The sequence below is a fragment of the Silene latifolia genome, chromosome 11 (assembly GCF_048544455.1).
Source record: "Silene latifolia isolate original U9 population chromosome 11, ASM4854445v1, whole genome shotgun sequence".
Lineage (NCBI taxonomy): Eukaryota > Viridiplantae > Streptophyta > Magnoliopsida > Caryophyllales > Caryophyllaceae > Silene > Silene latifolia.
In genome coordinates, this window is record NC_133536.1 from 207,212,368 (window position 1) to 207,231,704 (window position 19,337).

General features: G+C 37.6%; 1 protein-coding gene across 4 annotated transcripts in view; it reads left to right on the forward strand.

Annotated features, from left to right (window-relative positions):
• Nucleotides 1-19,337, forward strand: part of LOC141612476 (protein SWEETIE) — a 34,469-nt gene that overhangs the window by 3,030 nt on the left and 12,102 nt on the right. For all 4 annotated transcript variants that reach the window (XR_012529103.1, XR_012529105.1, XR_012529104.1 and 1 more), the window contains exons 4-31: nt 385-621; nt 702-791; nt 1,137-1,224; nt 2,244-2,308; nt 3,109-3,213; nt 3,994-4,083; nt 4,165-4,245; nt 4,449-4,517; nt 6,319-6,444; nt 7,561-7,664; nt 8,543-8,675; nt 8,760-8,866; nt 9,533-9,643; nt 9,743-9,910; nt 10,132-10,218; nt 11,226-11,319; nt 11,526-11,594; nt 11,710-11,832; nt 11,928-11,996; nt 12,090-12,194; nt 12,332-12,420; nt 12,630-12,786; nt 13,670-13,819; nt 13,987-14,036; nt 14,245-14,344; nt 14,428-14,484; nt 15,441-15,508; nt 18,623-18,716. Coding sequence is in view for 1 of the 4 variants with exons in the window: in XM_074431268.1 (XP_074287369.1) it covers nt 385-621; nt 702-791; nt 1,137-1,224; nt 2,244-2,308; nt 3,109-3,213; nt 3,994-4,083; nt 4,165-4,245; nt 4,449-4,517; nt 6,319-6,444; nt 7,561-7,664; nt 8,543-8,675; nt 8,760-8,866; nt 9,533-9,643; nt 9,743-9,910; nt 10,132-10,218; nt 11,226-11,319; nt 11,526-11,594; nt 11,710-11,832; nt 11,928-11,996; nt 12,090-12,194; nt 12,332-12,420; nt 12,630-12,786; nt 13,670-13,819; nt 13,987-14,036; nt 14,245-14,344; nt 14,428-14,484; nt 15,441-15,508; nt 18,623-18,716 (2,886 nt within the window). In the remaining 3 variants the exon portion in view is untranslated. The remainder of the gene's footprint in view (nt 1-384; nt 622-701; nt 792-1,136; nt 1,225-2,243; nt 2,309-3,108; nt 3,214-3,993; nt 4,084-4,164; nt 4,246-4,448; nt 4,518-6,318; nt 6,445-7,560; nt 7,665-8,542; nt 8,676-8,759; nt 8,867-9,532; nt 9,644-9,742; nt 9,911-10,131; nt 10,219-11,225; nt 11,320-11,525; nt 11,595-11,709; nt 11,833-11,927; nt 11,997-12,089; nt 12,195-12,331; nt 12,421-12,629; nt 12,787-13,669; nt 13,820-13,986; nt 14,037-14,244; nt 14,345-14,427; nt 14,485-15,440; nt 15,509-18,622; nt 18,717-19,337) is intronic.

The window sequence follows — 19,337 nt, forward strand, 5'->3', positions numbered from 1 at the left end:
CTTCTATTAGAAATTTTACTTTCTTTCGTCGTACACCTAGACTATTAAGTCTCAATGGCCAGTAGTTTGTTTCTGCGAATTAGCTATGCCAAAAAACTTGATCAAGTATTAGACAATACAAGACGTGGTAGTTGCTTGTTTTTTTTCCCACTACCGTAAGCCAACTATGTCCAGAGATACATGCGCATCAGGATAGAATGAGTTATTTAGTCGATGAGTCGTCGGTCTTGATAACTTTATGCTGATTCTGCAAGAACTAAGCTTGTAAAGACCTTTGTGAAAAATTTAACTACTGTCTGCTTCTTCTCTATAAAATTATAAATATAAAGCAGACTTTCAAATTGTACCTTATTGTGGTTGACATCAAGAGTTCAAATATTGCAGGAGTACGTCAGGAAGGAGGCGCTCTACATGCTGCAGCACGCAATGGAAGGTTGTGGTGGCACAGCCGTAACAACAGCATATACAGAGGCTTTTCGACTCATAATGCGATTTGGTGTGGTTGATAAGTCATCTATTGTCAGAATAGCTGCTGCTAGATGTTTAAAGGCACTTGCTAATATTGGAGGACCAGGTCTAGGACCTTCCGAGCTTGAAAATTCAGCTTCTACTTGTGTTAAGGTAGGTCCTTTCCCCGTTGCTTCTGCATTTCCTAATATGCTGACGTATTCTGAATAATTAAAAGATTTGTTTTGCTCAAGGCTTTCAATGATTCATTATCATCTGTTCGTGATGCCTTTGCTGATGCACTGGGTTCAGTGCTTGCTCTCGTGATGACTCCTGAGGCACAGGTTTGTATTTTCGATTGTCTGGTGAAAATGATTTTAACAACAACAACAACAACATCAGAGCCGTAATCCCAAAATGATTTGGGGTCGGCTGACATGATTCATCCTTTAGAACCGTCTATGGGTGAACGCACACCTCAAAATGCGAGAAAATAGAAAAGAAAAAGTGAAAAACAAAAGGGGAGTGAAACATAATACAAAAGGCAGGTAAACTTATAGGTTTTATAAATCGAAGTCCGGATTTGTCTTATAAAAACTTAGAATTTAAATCGAGAATAAAGATTGAAAAGATTTTAACATGTTAGATAATTTTTGTTGGAGGACTCAAGTTTCCTTTTTGTGATACAGGTGCAGCCACGAGGAAAAGGTCAACCTGTTTCAGGGAAGAAATTAGAAGGTTGCTTGCAGAGGCATCTGGTGTCCCCCTTTGTGAAAGGTATGTTTTTTGCTCAAAAGGCAGGGAAGTGGTTGCATTATTCTTCGGTTTCCTGTGCTTCTTTCAATAGGCAAATGGAGTTATATGTCGTACCTGTTTTAGATTATAGCTAGTAAAATACCTGTTTCATCAGTACAAGGCAGGTATTTTATTGATAGGTTGTGGTAATATGACGCAGATTAGTATTGGATCTGTATTATTACTTGTGTACGTAGCATCCATGATATATAAAGCAAAAGTTGATATCATTTGCCTAAATCAGATCATCAAACACGAGGAATGTAATCAGAATGTGACTCATCTAACTCTCTTTAGCATTTAGGTGCTTCATTGGGAAAATCTCACATAACGTTAAGTTAGTGTAAATTTATCTTTAATGAATGACTCTAAACTTTGGAAGTAACTGTGCAAATGCTCATGAATCAAATACTCTCTCTACTTACCAATGCTCATCATAAATGTAGGACTTCTTGCCACATGCTTCTTTTATCTTGTTGAACCTCTGTAATAATATGTACAATGGTCTTAAAGTTTATGGTCGAAAATGGGGCATGCCGTTTCCTTTCTGTTAAAAACGTGCAGTACTCCTTCAGTCCTTGTCGTCATCGGAACTTTAATATACTTGTTTGTGTCGACTATGGATCCTCGTCATTTCCTTAAATAAGCGGAGGTCCATTTCCTCATCGAAGGGCCTTATTTGTCCATATGCATCATCCAAGGGCGTATATTTAAATCAACAAAACGATGAAAGGATAAAGTGAGAGTGTGGAGGACATTTTTTTTCCTTTTCCATCATTTTGCCAGGTTAAATGTAGATCCTTGGATAATACCTATGAGTAAATTTGGTCCTTTGATGAGGACATGGATCTCCATCAATTTTTAAGAAATGAAGAGGATCCATTCCCATTTGTGTCTGCTGAGAAAATTAGAAACCTAAAAGCATTGAATGAACTAATTTGGAGATATATCCTTTTATATTTTTCTATTATAGCTAATGCCATTTCTTAACAAACTTGCAGCAAGTGGTGTTCGCCCAAGGGACGTGCGAATCAGCGTAACTTTAGCATGGGTTTCCTTCCTGCAGGTGGATTGTGATTTTTTTTTGTCCTTTTAATGTATGTGTATTTCTGATTGGATGTTATATTTGGATCCTGGACATCAGTTTTCAAAATACTCACCAGAAAGCCGTACTTTATATCAACCTGATGTCCTGAATCACTGAAGTTGATAGCAATTTTGGAGCTTGTACACTGTTCCATTTGCTTTCTCTGATAGATCATAACTTGGATCATGCATTTGCTTAATGTTGGTGTAATTCCGCTGCAGTGTGTTCATCAGTTCTGCTTATTTAGTGGCTGAAGTGCTTATTGCTTCTGAAGCTGTTGGTAGTCAGTGTGCATAAGAGCTGATAAAGGCTCAATTAGCCTACTTTATAATAAAAAGCTTTATTAGTCTACTTTACTGGATGGCTGTTGCTTCTTTATCTGGCTTGCTACACCTCCATGCTTTTGTCTTTACAGAAGATATATGTATTTGAAATAAGTAGGTTTGTAATTTTCTTACGCTCAAGTTAGGATGTTTTGGCAGCTCGTTTATCTTATGAATGACTGAGAGATGTCCAGTTTATTTTCTACCCCCTTTGCCCATTAATAAAGCTCCTACGTTCTTTTATTTAGGATGTCCACAATTTAAGTTCCTATTTGGAATTTCTCCTCTTTTGTCTGTCATTTGTAGTCCTACTTATTTATGACTTCACATCTTTCCTCAACTTTCATTCTCTTCCTTAAGTTTACTTGGTTTCTTAATATTTGTTCTCACACAAATAGGAACTCAATTAGTGGACAGAGGGAGTGAGTACTAAGTGTATACAAATCACAATTGCAGGCCATTCTTCTCAAGTATCAGCGTCCAGACAGTGAACTTCAGGACTTTGCTACCCAAGTGATGGACATGCTCCAAGTTGATACATCTGTTGATGCACATGCTCTGGTAGTCTTAATCAAGCTCATGAGCTCAACCCTTTCTCTGTGTTTGCTTTTGATATGTTGTTAGAATCTTGCTGATTAGGCCCCCTCATGTGACTTCTTTGGTTAAGAATTTATAAGGAAATATATGCAGCCACCTAGTAAGAAAAGCTGGTTGCGTTTACTGATTCTTGTTGCCAACAAAGGATTTTTTCTAATTTCCTTTCTGGAGTTAGTGTTGCCTTTTTGGGGGGAGATCACACACACCTTTCTTATGTTGTTTGTTCTTCTTTACTTTTGACTAATTCAAATTTGGGTTTGGGTTACTGGATCAGCTCAATCCCTAGCGAATTGGTTATGTCGTGGCTCTTGCTTAAAACATTTATACCAGGATACGCTATTAATAGTGTCACATATTGGATGTGGTATAAGGGAACCTTGATTTGGGTCATACAATCGTGCATGGCCAGCTTAGATTTTGATGACTATTGGTGCATTGATGTTTGCGTTTGAATGTATATAAGCTCGATACTTTCATATGATGTAATGAAGCTAATGTTAACATGAGCTTTATTACCTCAGGAAGCTCTAAACAGTTCCATGTTATAATTGCATTCAGGATGAATTGCTTTCTTGATAAAATTTGTGGAAGTATGCTTTGAAGTCCTTTTAGTTACTACTTGTTTCTATGTGTGTGGCTGTGTGCATACATCGCTATCTGCTTTATGCCGTGGTATAGTATAAAGAAGGGTTGGTAATATAGTTCCCAAGCTGGGTGGCTCTGATATACTTCTGGTTTTTGAAGGCATGTGTACTGTATATACTTAGGGTTGGTGTGGTAGATCAGTTGACAGAACCTACTCAAAGGAGCTTTTTAGTTGTTCTGGGACAACAGGTATGCTGGGTTACTTTCGAGATTATGAAATGATGATGTTGATATTGACTTTATACTTAAATATTTTCTTGGAAGTTGCAGCTTCAGTCTCCCGATAGTAGCTCTTTGATGAAGGTTGCTGCACTACGTACCTTGTCATATACATTAAAAACACTAGGAGAGGTGGGGCTTTATTACTGATTTTTATGTATTTTCTTTATGGTTTACATGAGTCAGTGTCCCCTGTCCATCACCTAAAAAAAGCCAAATATATTATTCTTTACCCTTTTGATATAATGGACTGAATAAAAATAAAAATAAAAGAATATGTTGGTGTTGGTTCTTCTGCATGCCCTGGTTTCATATTTGAACTTTGATATCCGTAGGTTCCAGTGGAGTTCAAAGAAGTTCTGGATAACACTGTTGTTGCTGCACTATCACATCCTTCTCAAATGGTAAGCTTTTGATACTTGAAGCTACTTTTAAGATTCTTCACTCATTATTTTATGGCTTTGGTCTTGGTTATATGTACTGTGCAGTATCATCTACATGTTTGTGTTACTTTTAGTCATATTCATGTTTTGGAAAACTTACATGGCTTGCTTCCTGTCTGCTAATACCCGACCTATTAATATTTGGGTAAAAAATTCCGGCAATGAAGTTCATACCGTTCCTTATCGAATGCCTGTGATTTTCACAATTACCCTATTCCCGTTATCTTCTCAAATACAGGAAATGCTTTGATCCTCCATTTACATAGAAACTCCTAATGAGTGGGTAATGGTAGAGCTCTCTTCATATGTGGTTCTTCTGAAATCTGACCCATGTGATGATCAAGGCTGTGCATTGGCAGTGTCACAAGATCTTTCTGCAAATCCTTATTTCTCACGTCAGCTTGGCTCCTCATTATATGCATATTTAAGTTCCTTATACAAGTACTGCTCCACTGAAGGTTGGAGCTCTTGTGTTGACAACAACAATAACAACATTACCCCAGTGCCTCAACTTCAAGGCTCCAGCAAATTACGGGACAAGGGGGGCCCTGGATGTACGCAACCTTACCCTTGTGCTAGCTATACGAATTACGAAGAGACTTTTTTCGAATGACCCAAGATTAAAATGTGTCAGGAAGTGCATCGAATGACTGATACTTCACAATAAAAAGCAGCGCAGCCAGTTTAGTGAGGTGTTTTGATTTATTCCAACATAATCCAGAACCAAAGAGTAAAGAGTCTTTGATCTATCTTCATCCTTTAACGAGATGGTTTAATCAGTGACTGGGATCTATCTTCATTCTTATGGAAACAGCTCTTTGTTTAAAGAGGAGCACAATGAGTTTGTCTGTCAAGCATCATAGTGTGTTGACAAAGGGGTTATTTAGATTAAGGGAGGAGTTGAACACAGAGAATTTGTGACAGTATACTGTTCTGACAGTATGTTTTTTTTGGTTTTCTTTGTTGTCAAAAAACTCGTGCATTTTTTTATTTGCCCGTTCTATGAACTTCTTTGGGTCAGGATGACTTGTCATCTTTATAGGGCAAGTAAGATGGGTTTTCAAGGTAATAATAGGTCAATAGTGAATACAAGTCTGGTGCATTTGATTGGAGCGAAGACCTGGCTGTTGTCAAGTCATGTCTCTTGTTATCTATATTTGGATTTATTTAGGTTCTTTGAGGGCTAAGGTTGCTAGTGCTTTAAGTAAATCTGAATCTCCTACCCTGAGTGGATTTGGACTTGGAATGTTTTTATATTAATTCTGGAACTCCTGAATCCTGATCCTCTACTAGTCTACAGTTTTTTTTTTTTTTTTTTTTTTTTTTTTTTTTTTTTTCAAAAATGATCATCTAATGTGTCTTTAGTAAATAATAATGTTCATTTCCTTTATAGTAAAGTCCAACATCTCTAGTTAAGACAAAATTAACTCCATCTTCATAAGAAAATGACCGTCATTCACTTGTCTACAGGAAACTTGGGAATGTCACCTTTGCACTCTTGCCGTTGCTAACTTTTGCATTTCTCTTTTTGGGGAACGACAAAGCATTTGTCTAGAATTAAATTGGGGTTGGCTAACATGAACGACATTACAATCTTAGATGTAACATGTACTTGGAGTTACTTGTCTCACCTCTTTGTGATGATGTCATATACTTGGCGACTGTACATTCTTCTAGCATCTATAAATCTATAATAGCTTATTCTTGTACCTCATCTAAGAAAAGTTCAAGAACGTTCACATGTTTTGCATCCTTTGTTCAGGTACGTGTTGAGGCTGCTCTGATGTTGCGGGCATTGGCTGAAGTTGATCCTACCTGTGTCAGTGGTTTGGTTTCTTATGGCGTGACCACTCTGAATGCCTTGCGAGAAAGTGTTTCGTTTGACAAGGTTAGGAAATTGAGTCATGTAATCATGTTCAAGTGTGTGTAATAGTTAAGTACTGCCTACATCTTTTGTAGTACTGACTACTGAGTCTCATGACTTGAATCCCTAAGGCGCATAATGCTTAAAGTGATTTGCAGCATCCACTCATGAAGCCCTATAAGAATCAGCATCAGTCATATACATTCGCTTAACAATTATTAAAGATTATTCATTTGAAGTTTACACATATGCAACACTATATGGGTGCAAATAAGTAGAAGTACATAGCAGGGACCTTGGTTCCTTTCTAAAAACACCTTAGGCAGGAGAGCATTAGGGTTTAGATCACAATTCTACTATTTCTGTTTTGTTAGAGGGAAGGGGCAGTTAGTGTAGTTGTCCAATGACTTCCAGTTCAAGAAACATCCTTGTGTAGTTGTGTCTGAAGGCGGTGAATGCACAAATTTGTCATATCCTGGAGTCTATTTTTTGGCAGATTCAAATTCCAGTGTAATTTTCACCTCTTCTATTTTAGTCCTTGACTTGGTTTTGTGAATAAGTTCCAACTTCTTCTTTCAATTGTCTGTGATGCTAGCAAGTTCAGCTCTTTTGCCACAATTATATGTTCATCACAATGAAATTATTAGCTGGTATTATAGCTGTAGTTCTCTGTGGCTATTGGTTAATTTGCATAACAATCCTTGTTGAGGATAATGCTGCATTTTTTTGCTAACTGGAATCGCATTTGTTAACTTTGTCACAACTAAGGCCTTGTTTGGACAATTAAGAGCTTGTTTGGATTGAGGGATTTGGATGGGAAGGAAGGGGAGGGAGAGGACTTGAGGAGCAATATAAAATCCTTTGTCTGGAAGGAGGGAAATGGAGGGATCCATTTTCCTGCCTCCAAGCTTAATCAAAATTCCTCCAACATAGGAAAGATTAAGAGGGAAAACTCTCTTGTTCCCTTTCCCTCTTATTTTTGTATACACACGCACCCTAAAAGTTTTGCAATTCCTGGCCATATATTGAATTTTTCTTTTCTAAATTTGCTATATTTCAGAGCATTCTTTTAATTAAAACTTTCTCTGTCCCCTTTCTTTTATTGTAAACAACGTAAATGATAGTTTGTATTTAATGCAGGGTCACATTTCTAAACTGGACCTTGATTCAATGCATGGCCAAGCTACCCTACTTGCGGCTTTAGTTTCTGTCTCACCAAAGCTACCTCTTGGTTATCCGGCTCGGTAATGCTTGAACTGATAGTTGTATTACATGACGTGTGCATAATTTTTAAGGTTTGATGTTGTTTTGGTCTATTCTGTCAGTTTATATTTTATATAATTTTCTGGTTCATTTGTTGCAAGCCCATGTCATCTAAAATGCATATTGAATTCCGGTGTTCATTAGCATCAGATAATTAATTGAAATTATCTGGTGGTGGATTGTAGTATAGATATGAGTGTCTCCTGCTTATTCTTGACGCTGTAAAAATTTCAAGTTTGTCTCTACGGTTACATGCATCTTTTCTCTCTGTCCCCCCAACATTGCATTTTTTGGCCGAGAAGTAAGTTGGCTTTTATTGGGGCATTATCACTTTCTTCTGCGACTTTGTTGTATTGGGTGCTGGCTATGCGAAATGATGTAATATCATGATACTGCCTAGTTCTATTTTCAGAAGAGTATTAAAATATGAATGATTTTTCTTTCTTTATCACTTCTCAATGTTTTGTACAAGCAATAGAAAGGTACCAAACTACCAACCTCCATTTTACTTTTCTTCCCACTTATCCAAATGTGTTAGGAGAATTTTGAAAAATGGGAAGAATTCGAAGACGCAAAGGGAGTAGTATTTAGAATGAAGCACACTAAAGTAGATGTTACTGACGCTAGATTTCGTAGTTGCCTAGGGTAACCCAGCTCTTTGGGTGTTCATATGAAGAATATTTATTGTGTGTATGGCCCAACCGCCTAGGCATAGCCTCTGTATCTTCTTTTTGAACAGTGGTGTTCTTGCTGCTGTCATCAGTGATATGCTTATAAAGTGAGTGGCATTGTACCTAGATGGAGCTTGAGTCCATTTTAGATTAAGCTTTCGAGTGTGACATGTGTACATGTTCTCCAGATTGCCACATTCTGTGCTTGAAGTTTGCAAGAAAATGTTGACAAAACCGAGTAGAAATCTTGAAGCTGCAACAGTTGAGAAAGAAGCTGGGTGGGTACTTCTAGCATCACTCCTGGCGTCTGTTCCAAAAGAGGTAATCACATATTTTGTCATCTTGTATCATCTGATTATCCCATTAACCTTGTTGCTATATTTATGCATTTACCTATGTGTAAAGGAATTTGAAGATCAGGTCTTTGACGTTCTTGCTTTATGGGCTCCCTTATTTAGTGGAAATCCAGAACTAGAGGTTCCTAAAAGTGGAGACTGGACACCCCAAATAAGGTGAGTCTTGCAGGATACATTTTTCTTTTCTCATTATTTTGGATATTGGGTGCCGGAAAAAACATTGTATTCTAGGTCTCCCCTGCCAATCACAAGTATCACTTCCCTCATTTTGCAAACTTTCTGACACGCTTGTTTTCCCAATATATTATTGCATTATGCTATTCAATAATTCTTCTATGCCACTCTCAAATATCTGCTACTCACTCCATTCACTTATTTCACTAGATTTTCATATATTCCAATTTTTTAGGAATGAATATATGTGTGGGAAGAATGGGGACACTACTCACATGAGAGTATTGTTGTGTGTTATTTCTTGCCATAACTGGAAATGTAGAGAATTGGTTCTAATGTCGGAAAAAGGAGATATCCAAATGAGGGAGTAGTAATTATATGTCCTTTAGAAGCTTTATTTGGAGTTCGATAAAGTTAAACGAAGTAATTCCCACATGAACTTCAAGTGACTCATCTTTCCTCCAAGTTGGGGGTTGTTATTAATTTTATTTATTTCTGTATTTTATTTTTGTTGCAGAAAAGGATCTTAAAGATTCACTCTCTGTATGCTGTAATTAAAACTAGTTTTTTTCCCCCCGAGGACTTAATAAGTAAGAATTAGGTGTAATGGAATTTTGATAAAGTTTGCTGAAATTGTGTCTTCTGCAGTGTATGGTCTGCTGCTGTTGATGCACTTACAGCATTTGTTAGATGTTTTGTTTCCTCTCAATTTATGAACAGTGGGATTTTACTTCAACCAGTGCTCGTATACCTGAGCAGGTACCTATTTTACTGGTCGTATTCTTCTTTAATATATTGAAAACTTACTGTCATGCTTTTGTGGCCCATAATTAATATCAAATTGTGAACTGTGGCCAGTGCCTTATCTCGCATTTCATTTGTGGCTGCCAAGAACCTTCCTAGCGCAAAATCTGCCCTGGACGTATTCATCATAAGGACGTTAATTGCCTTTCAGTCACTATCTGATCCACTGGCATATAGAAGTGATCATTCCAAGCTTCTTCAAATATGCAGCGCTCCATATAGGTAACAACCAGAAACACCTTTATGATTTGGTCATCTTGGATTTAACAATCCTTATCATCTGTTTTTATAGTTCTGGAAATCATCTATGCATGTTGATATGATTTCTAGTGGTTGGATTGGATTAGCTTTGCGTTTCACTTGTTTTTTTTTTCCTTAAAAAATATTTGTTGCTGTATGGGTAAATTTCTAAGGGGTTGCCACCTTGTCTATATATGCCCCAGGGAACCTTCTGCTTATGAGGAGAGTTCATGCTTGAGATTGCTTTTAGACAAAAGAGATGCTTGGCTGGGGCCCTGGACACCTGGAAGGTATTCAGATGTGCCTTATTTATTCTGCTTTCATGTTTCCATGACTCCATCTTAAGTGTATTTGGCGGTTTCTTACTCTTTGGAGCATGCCTGTGTAGTCTGGTTACAGTTAGGCCTTGTTTGGATAGGTGGATTTAAGGGGAAAGGCAGGGGAGGGATTTGGAAGAGCCGATATCCTTTGTTTGGATAGCAAAGTGGAGGTGGAAGGATTTGGAGAGGAGGGATAATGGATCTCCTCCAAGCCAAATTATTTCCCCTTCAAGGAAGAAAAATTTTGGAGGGAATTTTTTTCTTTCCATTCTCACTCCGCTCCCCTACCCTCTCTTTCCGTCCATTTTTTATATCCAAACAAGGCCTTAAGGTTACATCTGCCATCCATCTGAACGTTCCTAATTCTCCATGGTACAATCCATATTTGATCTTTTTTGGGCGCATACTAACTCCTACTAATGAGATTCATGAGCTCACTTGGGGACAAATATAGTCACATGTCTTGGGACTCCCACAAAACCAGAGATTTGTATAAATTGTCAAAATATCAAGAAAAAACACACATGTTACTGTTCAACTCCTAGACTCGACTTTTAGTTTATTAATTATGGTGGTTGTTGCTCTAATGCCTCAATCTGTAATCACTTGTAAGACTTCCGAGTCTGTTTGACAAATTGATATCCATGGTACAATATTATCTGTTACAATCTTATTCATGTTTTACTGTGTGGAGTGATTATTATTAGTCAATAATTTTACATTCTAACTGGTAGGTCGTCATTTTAAAACTATTTGGGCACAGTTGTAATTACTAGAGTTGCTCACAAACCATTGAATGGGACACTTGTCACCACAACTGATGTGTGAGATTGTCATATAAGACCTTGAAGACAAATGGACCTTTGGAAGAATACTTACCAATCAAGAATACTCGTTATCATCTTGGGACAATCCAAAACTATCTGTGTCTTGAAACGTGCTGTATTGGTCTCATAGTCATCTTTGTGCCTAATCAGGGACTGGTTTGAAGATGAGCTTCGTGCTTTTCAAGGTGGAAAAGATGGTTTGATGCCTTGTATTTGGGATTCTAAACTTCATAGTTTTCCACAGGTAACCTCTAGTCCAGGCAAAAATGGTTCGATCAGAACTTTATCATTTCTTGCTCAAATATTTGCTAGGCCTGCAGTATGCGCTTTTACAGTTACAGTTTTCCTCTAAGAAGTTTTGGCCGCATGGTCATTTATTTATTTTTTTGATGTTTTTGTCTGTCAAACTTTTATCTTTTCTGTTTGATGAATGTGGCTTTTTTATTGTAGCCGGAGACTGTAAATAAGATGCTGATCAACCAGAAGTTGCTGTGCTTTGGTATTGTGTTCGCATTTCAGGTATGGCCGTGTGGATAGTCTCGTTCTATATTTTTCTTGCTTTTCCATGTATGTTTCATCACTTGATTTATTAGAAGCAATTTCATCTCTATTAAATTTGGAATTTCTTCGTCAGGATAATGGCACAATGCTATCACTACTTGGAGTGATTGAGCAGTCTCTTAAGGCTGGGAAAAAACAATCATGGCACGCAAACAATATCAATAACATTTGTGTGGGGTTGCTTGCTGGGTTAAAGGTACAATAATAATTGCTCATTAGAAAATACTGTGGGCTATTTCTACCCTTGCTGCGTTTGTTTTAGTTTGATCCTGATGTGGACTTTCTTTGCAGGCTATGCTTATTTTCCGTCCTCAACAGCTGGGATCTGAGATACTAAATCTGATGCAGAATATTTTTCAGGTAATGCTGGTCTTGTTAGATAGGCTTCTGTTCAGCAAAATTGAAGGATCTTATTGTTATATGTTTACCTATATTATTTTGAATATATGCCAGAATATTCTGGCAGAGGGTGATATATCTTCATCACTACGTAGAGCTTCTTGTGAAGGTCTCGGACTCCTAACTCGCCTTGGAAGTGACAACTTTACTGCAAGGATGGTTAGTGCGAGGGTGATATATCTGCATCACTACATTTCTCTATGCTTTTCAAGGGCTTTAAATCATCTTGTTTCTCGCAGTGTTGCTAACGTTTCTTTTTATTGCTGCCTCTATTTCTTCTCTTATTGGGGTTGTAGACCAAAACGCTTCTTACTGATCTGGCCGGCACTACAGATGCTAACTTGGCCGGCTCTGTATCGGTGGCACTGGGTTGTATTCATCACAGGTGAAATAATTATTACTTTAGGAAATTCTGCTCCCTTCTCTATACAGATAAAATGTATTTGTATAGTGCGAGTCATTAAGCTCTTACCCATATGTCCTATCTTCAGCACGCTGATTAGGAAATTTGAATTGTTCTCTGTTGCACTATTTGTTTCAATTTCATGCATCTATGTCGAGGAAAAAAAATCAAGTTTTGTATGTTATCCACAGTGCTGGTGGCATGGCATTATCAAGTCTGGTACCCGCTACTGTTAGTGCAATCTCTGCATTAGCAAAAAGTACAGTAGCTGGATTGCAGATCTGGGCCTTGCATGGATTACTTTTGACCATTGAAGCTGCTGGCTTGTCTTATGTATCTCATGTCCAGGTACACTCTTGCAAGTTGCAACCATTGTCTGATATAATTTGTCGTTAACTATTTGCATATCCTGCTCATGTTATAAGCATAACAAGTTGGATCTAAATCGGCATTTGTGGTTTTTAATCTAGGTATGTGTTGGATATAGGTATCTCAGCATTGGTGCCTTGCTGGAGCACATTTTTTTTAAGAAATTGTTATTGTGAATGGAAAGGAAGGAATTTACAGAGTTGTAGCGCATATGTATGCGTCATGCGGTTATTCCCCTGTAAAGATATTTTAGTGTCAAGGCATTAGTCTATTCACTTCGGTTTAGCCAGTGCCAATGGTACTTCCTTATTGTGTTACGTGAAGTCGATCACTTGCTTTCAGTAATGATCTCTTTTGCCTTGGATCTTCATTCTAATTAGTACCATTTACTTATGTCCTTTCTCATGCTGTCATTTTAGTGATCCCAGATGTTCATGTAGTATGGATTCTTACAATATTAGGTCACTTTGAAAGGGTGAATTCAGGTATTCGAAGAAATGGTTGACAAATCATCTCCAAAAGGGTAAAAAGAAACATTTTTAGTTTGTCAGGGGTTAGGTTGATACACATGCTTTTTTCAGAGAGTGAAATATGTCTATGGAAAGTCAGAGACCTTAATACTCTAGGCCAGCATAAAATCGATAATTGCATCCTGATGTTAGTTTTTGTGTGGAGGACATCTTGCATGTTTAATAGGTTTGTGAAGGGGGTCTTTGATGGCATTGTTTCATAAACAATATGACCGAATAGCTTCTCTTGCTTGCTATTATGTGACGTTTAGAGTGAATGCCTTGCTATGCGTCATTGTGTATACTCCTTGACTGTCTATGCAGTTGATTAACTTTCATCATTTAATATCTAGGCGACGCTTAACCTTGGGCTGGAAATCTTATTGTCAGAGGAGAACGGATGGGTGGATCTTCAGCAAGGAGTAGGTCGGCTTATAAATGCTATTGTTGCTGTGCTTGGTCCTGAGCTTGCACCAGGCAGTAATTTTTTCTCACGCTGCAAGGTATTAATAGTTGGGACTTGGGACATGCCATGTTAATTTTCCTGAGAATTCAGAGACGTATTGAAGTAGATAGTAGATACCTATCTTATCAAAATCTAGTCAATTTACATGCCATATTTGTTACTGATCGATTTATGTTCGTGACGTATTGATGTATATGTATTCAGTCTGTGATTGCTGAGATAAGCTCCTGCGAGGAAACTGCGACACTTTTGGAGTATGTCATCTGTTTTACAATTTTTTCGGGTTCTGGTTGTTGAGTTATGATTTCCTTGGTTGATATATGTGGCGTCCATGCTTTTATTTTATTTTTCTTGGTCCTTTTATCGCACAAAAAGGGACAAATCATTCTTGGTAGAGAATTTTGATTCTTTAGTCTGGCACAAATGAGCTGATGCATGTATACATCGTTGATACACTGGCAGGAATATACGGTTTACTCAACAACTTGTTTTGTTTGCACCACAAGCTCTTTCTGTACATGTTCACGTGAAAACTCTTCTTCCAACTCTCTCTTCAAGACAGGTGCTCTTTTTGGTTTGTCAACTGTTTAGTATTCTCATCCCTGACCCTTTTTGACACTTGAATTTATATGCCCATTGTGACAGCCTACTCTCAGGCATTTGGCTATAACAACCCTCCGACATTTGATAGAAAAGGATTCAGTAAGTTACAAGATTTACTTTGCCAATTACTCTTATAGTTTTGCTAGTACCTGTAATATTAATTGCACATGTGAAAAGGATTTAATTTCTATATTAACTTTCTGGAGACACGCCTCTAACTCAGTAGTTTTGGTGCATGTTTTCAGAAATTCGGCAGTGTGTGCTGAGAAATAGGATAAGACCTTCTTTGTGTTCAGTGCTGTAAACTTGTACTTGTTAGTAAAGGGAGATGCTATTAGCATTCTAAAAGAGTCCTCTAGCTCTCCTGTGAGAGCACAGTTTTGAAGATACACTCTCAGTCTAGGATTGCTAGAAGCCTCTTTCAGAGTGCTGGTAGTCCTCTTAGTGATGTGGGCGGGAGCTATGGCTTACTTTCTTTTTAGTGCACCAATTGTCAAACGAACAGTCTACAGGAACCGTTTCTTTATTTTGCCATTCCAACCACATGTCTAGTGGGCTAACTCTCCTTTTAATCGCTTAGCAAGTAAGCCTGGTATCTTCTCAATTTCAACCTTCTTGAGAAAGTGCCCTGAATTTGCAGTTATCGTAGTTTAAACTCTTACCCACTCTGTGAATATAATGTTACGAGGCTTTTGGTCCCCTCTATCTTGATAAGTGTATTGTCCGAGTGAGAAAAGAGTGCGAGAACTGGGAGTAAAGCTGAGAAAATGGACAGCATACCTTGTTGTTGCTTTGCTACCACTGTTGCCTTTGGGCGCTTGCTAGAGTGTTGGCAGAATTGGTGACTATGATTTCTCTTCTCAGTGGGAGTACAGTTTGCAGCTTATGGGTCCTTCTCTATCTGTACATCCTGTTTCCCTACCCCTTCAATCATCGCCCACCCTGTTATTTGTTGGTCACTTAATCCATGTATTAGTAGTACTGGAAGCTCCTTCTCCTTGTCCACAGTTGTTAACTATACTAAATGATATGACTTACATCCTATCTTTCGTCAGGTTTCTATCATTCATGAGCAGATTGAGGAAACTTTATTTTACATGTTGGATGAAGAAACTGATGCAGAGTAAGATAAGCACTTCACTATTTTTTGTAATAAAGTTTGAACTGAGCTATTGTTGCTGCTCATAAAGATATGTTGAAGACTTGAAGGAGTTCTTGTGTGTTATGTCTCTCTTGCTTCTCATATTGTGTGGTATTGTGTTACCCTCTTTTAGCATGTTGAGTTTGTTATTATATATCACTTGCACCTTGTGGCTGTGGTGGCCCTACCTAAGAAATAGATCATAGATTAAAATCAGATAGTTGTGACGTTGTGGGTTTGGGAAGGAGCTTCTAATGAAATTGCCTTAAAAGCTTATGGTGGCGGCCATGTATTCAATTTAGATAGAACAGAGGTTTCGATATTCCATGAATTTGTCATCTTTGCAAGTTTCCTGTTTATTTTTTCTAGGAAAGGGGGACAGTTGCTTTCCTTATGAAAAAAGAAATAAATAATATCCTCTTGGGAAGGCCATGATTGCTTTTAAAGGGTTCCAGTTACACTTCTTCAAAAGTATAAGGAACACTTGTAGTTATTTAGCTATGCTTAATATACCTCTTTCCTTCCTTCTCTTTCCTCACTACAGTGTTGTTGTATTCATATACCATTTACCAGACCTTACATTTCTCTCTCCTTCCTAAGAGCATGTACTTTGCGAGCTCTTTAAGTGTTCTCCAACTTGCTCTCCAAATGGTCTCCATAATTGGAGAGCAACAAATATGTGTTTTTCCCTACATTAGGAGCTCTTTAAGTGACTCACATGTGCTCTTCAAGAAAAGGAATGGAAAGGAGCTCTCTTGGGGAAGAGCAAAGGAGATCTAGCTCTCTATCTTAAGTGGACCTTACAAGTGAAATGTGTGAGGCCAAATTGTTTTGCAATTTTTATTTAACGTAAACATAAAATTGTGTAGTTGAAAGGATGGAGTGGAAAGCAACCTGGAACTATGGAGACTAACGTTAGAATCTAGTGGTTTTACACTAAGCAGAAAGAAGGCATAATATTTGGAGTGTAGATTTAGTGGAAATGGGGGGTAGAGAGGCAAGATCGATTAGTCTTGACGGAGAGATAGTCCATGGTTCCAACCTTTTTAGGTATTTAGGATCAATTATTCAAAGTAATGGAGAATTGGATGGAGATTTGGCCCATAGAATCAGAACAGGGTGGTTGAAGTGGAAAATTGTCACGAGGTTTCTTTGTGATCCGGGTATACCCTATAGGTTAACAAGTAAATTCTATCGCATGCCAATTAGGCTTGCACTCTTATTTGGTACCGAGTGTTGGGCAGTAAAATATGGGCATATACAAAAGATAAGTGTAGATGAAATGTGTATGCTCCGCTAGATGTGTGGCCACACAAGAAATAATAGGCTGAGAAACGAGGTGATCCAGGAGAAAGTAAGTATTGCATCAATTGAAGATAACATGAGGGGAAAATGTTTAAGGTGGTTTGGCCATGTGCGACGGAGAGCACCCGACACATCGGTTAAGAGGATTGAGAAATGGGGAATGGATGATATTGTTAGGGGAAGGGGAAGACGGAAACAAACAGGGATAAGGGTGAGTGAAAATGATATGGATGTTTTGGGGATTAGTGAGTGTATGACGATGGAGAGGGTATTTGGAGAGAAATAATTTATGTTGACGATGTAGTTTGAGTTTTGGACATTTTCTTAGTTTTTACTTTTTTACCATTTAAGAACAATTTTTCGTTGATTTATACTCTTATATTTTTTTTACAACCTATTTTTTTCAACTTTTGGTTTTCACAATTTTCTTACCTTTCAATATTTTTACAACGGAATTGTTTCATTTGTCTTTATGCTATTTTGTTTTGACTGTATTTCTGGATTCAAGCCTAAACGGATTCGAATGATGATTCATGTTAGCCGACCCTATATCATGTTGGGACTAAGGTTCTGTTGTTGTAATAAACATAACGTGGGGCAAATTTGAGGTGAAGAGCATGTTAGAGAGCTAAGTAGAGAATTTTACTATTGTGTGAAGGTTGAATTGATTTTTGCTCTCCAAGGAGAGAGAATGTAAATGGAAGAGCAAAACAAGTGCTCTCCAAGTTGCTATTATGCCTGCTCTTATCCCCTTACCATCACCTGATACTCGCTCCATCAGCTCAATGATCTTCTTCTATAACAACCCAGCCGACCAACCGTCTCAAGAACCATCAAAAACCTCATACTGAGGCGGGTTTTAGAGTGATTGTCATTGTCATGGACCTCATGGTGAACAGGGGCTTGCTTAGCTACACTATAATTGAAGTAGGCTTGGTCCCTGTAGGAATTCATAGAATTATATATCTATTTTACAAAGCATAAACAAGAAAATAAAGTACCTTTGGTGGTAGTGGTGTTGCTATTCCAATAGCAAGGCTCCAGGTTATAATTCATATATAATAATGTTTCACTTATCATGTCCAGTGTCCTACACTCCTAGTCTCCTACCTTAATTTGGTACCAGCATCCCTATCTCTAACTTTTTGTGGGTGTTGTTAGAGCGAATAGTGAAAGTGATTGCAACGTATGGGAATAGAATTTCTTGAATTGAATTAAACTATTGGGGTGGGTATTTTGTTGCAAGGAGGGAGAAGATTAAATATTGGAATTAGCATATGGGCAATTGCAGCCTTGCAGGTATTGTAGATTTGGCCCGCGTCCCCTAATGTATTGGCCACAATATTAAGTATTAACCATTGGCTATTGATGTGCTTATATCACTCCTCGCCTATAGTTGGTGTGTAAACCATCATGTCTGACCACCAGGTGAAGGAATACATTGATAAAGTGTTGCTCTCCAGTTATAGTAGATGGGACATTAGAAATTGATTTAAGGCTTATTGTCTTAATTTCTCACCTTCCATTGGTTGTCAGCTCTTACATGAGTCATCTATCGATTCATATATAAATGAAAACAGTCAAATTTTTGCATTAGTATTAGTTCAGATTGTCTCATAGCTTTTGGGTGTTAATTTTCATTTGTATTTTTTCATAAGTAAGATACAATAAGACTGTAATAATTAAGGGACACCAAGGAGGCGACGCCCACGTACAAAAATATATCATAGAGGTGACACCCATCTACAAAAAGACACCATGAGGGTGCTAATTTTCATTCACTTGTCACAGGATTGGAAGTTTGGTTCGGTCAACAATTATGCGGTTGCTGTATGCATCATGCCCCTCCCGTCCCTCGCATTGGATATCAGTATGTCGGAAACTGGTATGCTAACTCTCTAAATTGAAAAGCAAAGGCTGGTTTGTTCTCTTCCCATTTTTCTTGCAGTTCTGAGTTTGTTTTTCGAAAATATTACTTTTCTGGTTTAAAGAAAAGTAAATTTTGTTTAGTTACTATTGTTTTACTCTCAAGACAATCGTGAACCTAATTTTCACTCCTGAAATCCTGATTATCCAAACATTCCATTGTTATGTGTATTCTTCTTTTGTCAGGTTGTGGGTTCGTGTTTAGTTTCTAGATAATCTTTGCATGTTTGTTACTTCCTCCATTTTTCTATGATGTACCTATTTATTGAATATATGAGTGGAGTATTTTAATAAAATGGGTACATCATATGAGAATGGAGGAAGTAATTGTTTATTTAGATAACTGAAACTTCTGTTGAATGGATAGTGTGGTTTGGTCATGAAACTTTAAGGGCAAGAATCTCAAGATTCAACCTTGGTGATAAACAAAGTCGATGCGGCACCACTTTCTACTTTTTTTTAAGGGTTTTTTGTCAAACACAACCTTTAAAAAACTTTTTTTTCCAAACACCACCTTTAAAAAAAAAGTTTGTGAAACACAACCTTTAATAATTTCTTTTTTGTCAAACACGACCTTTTG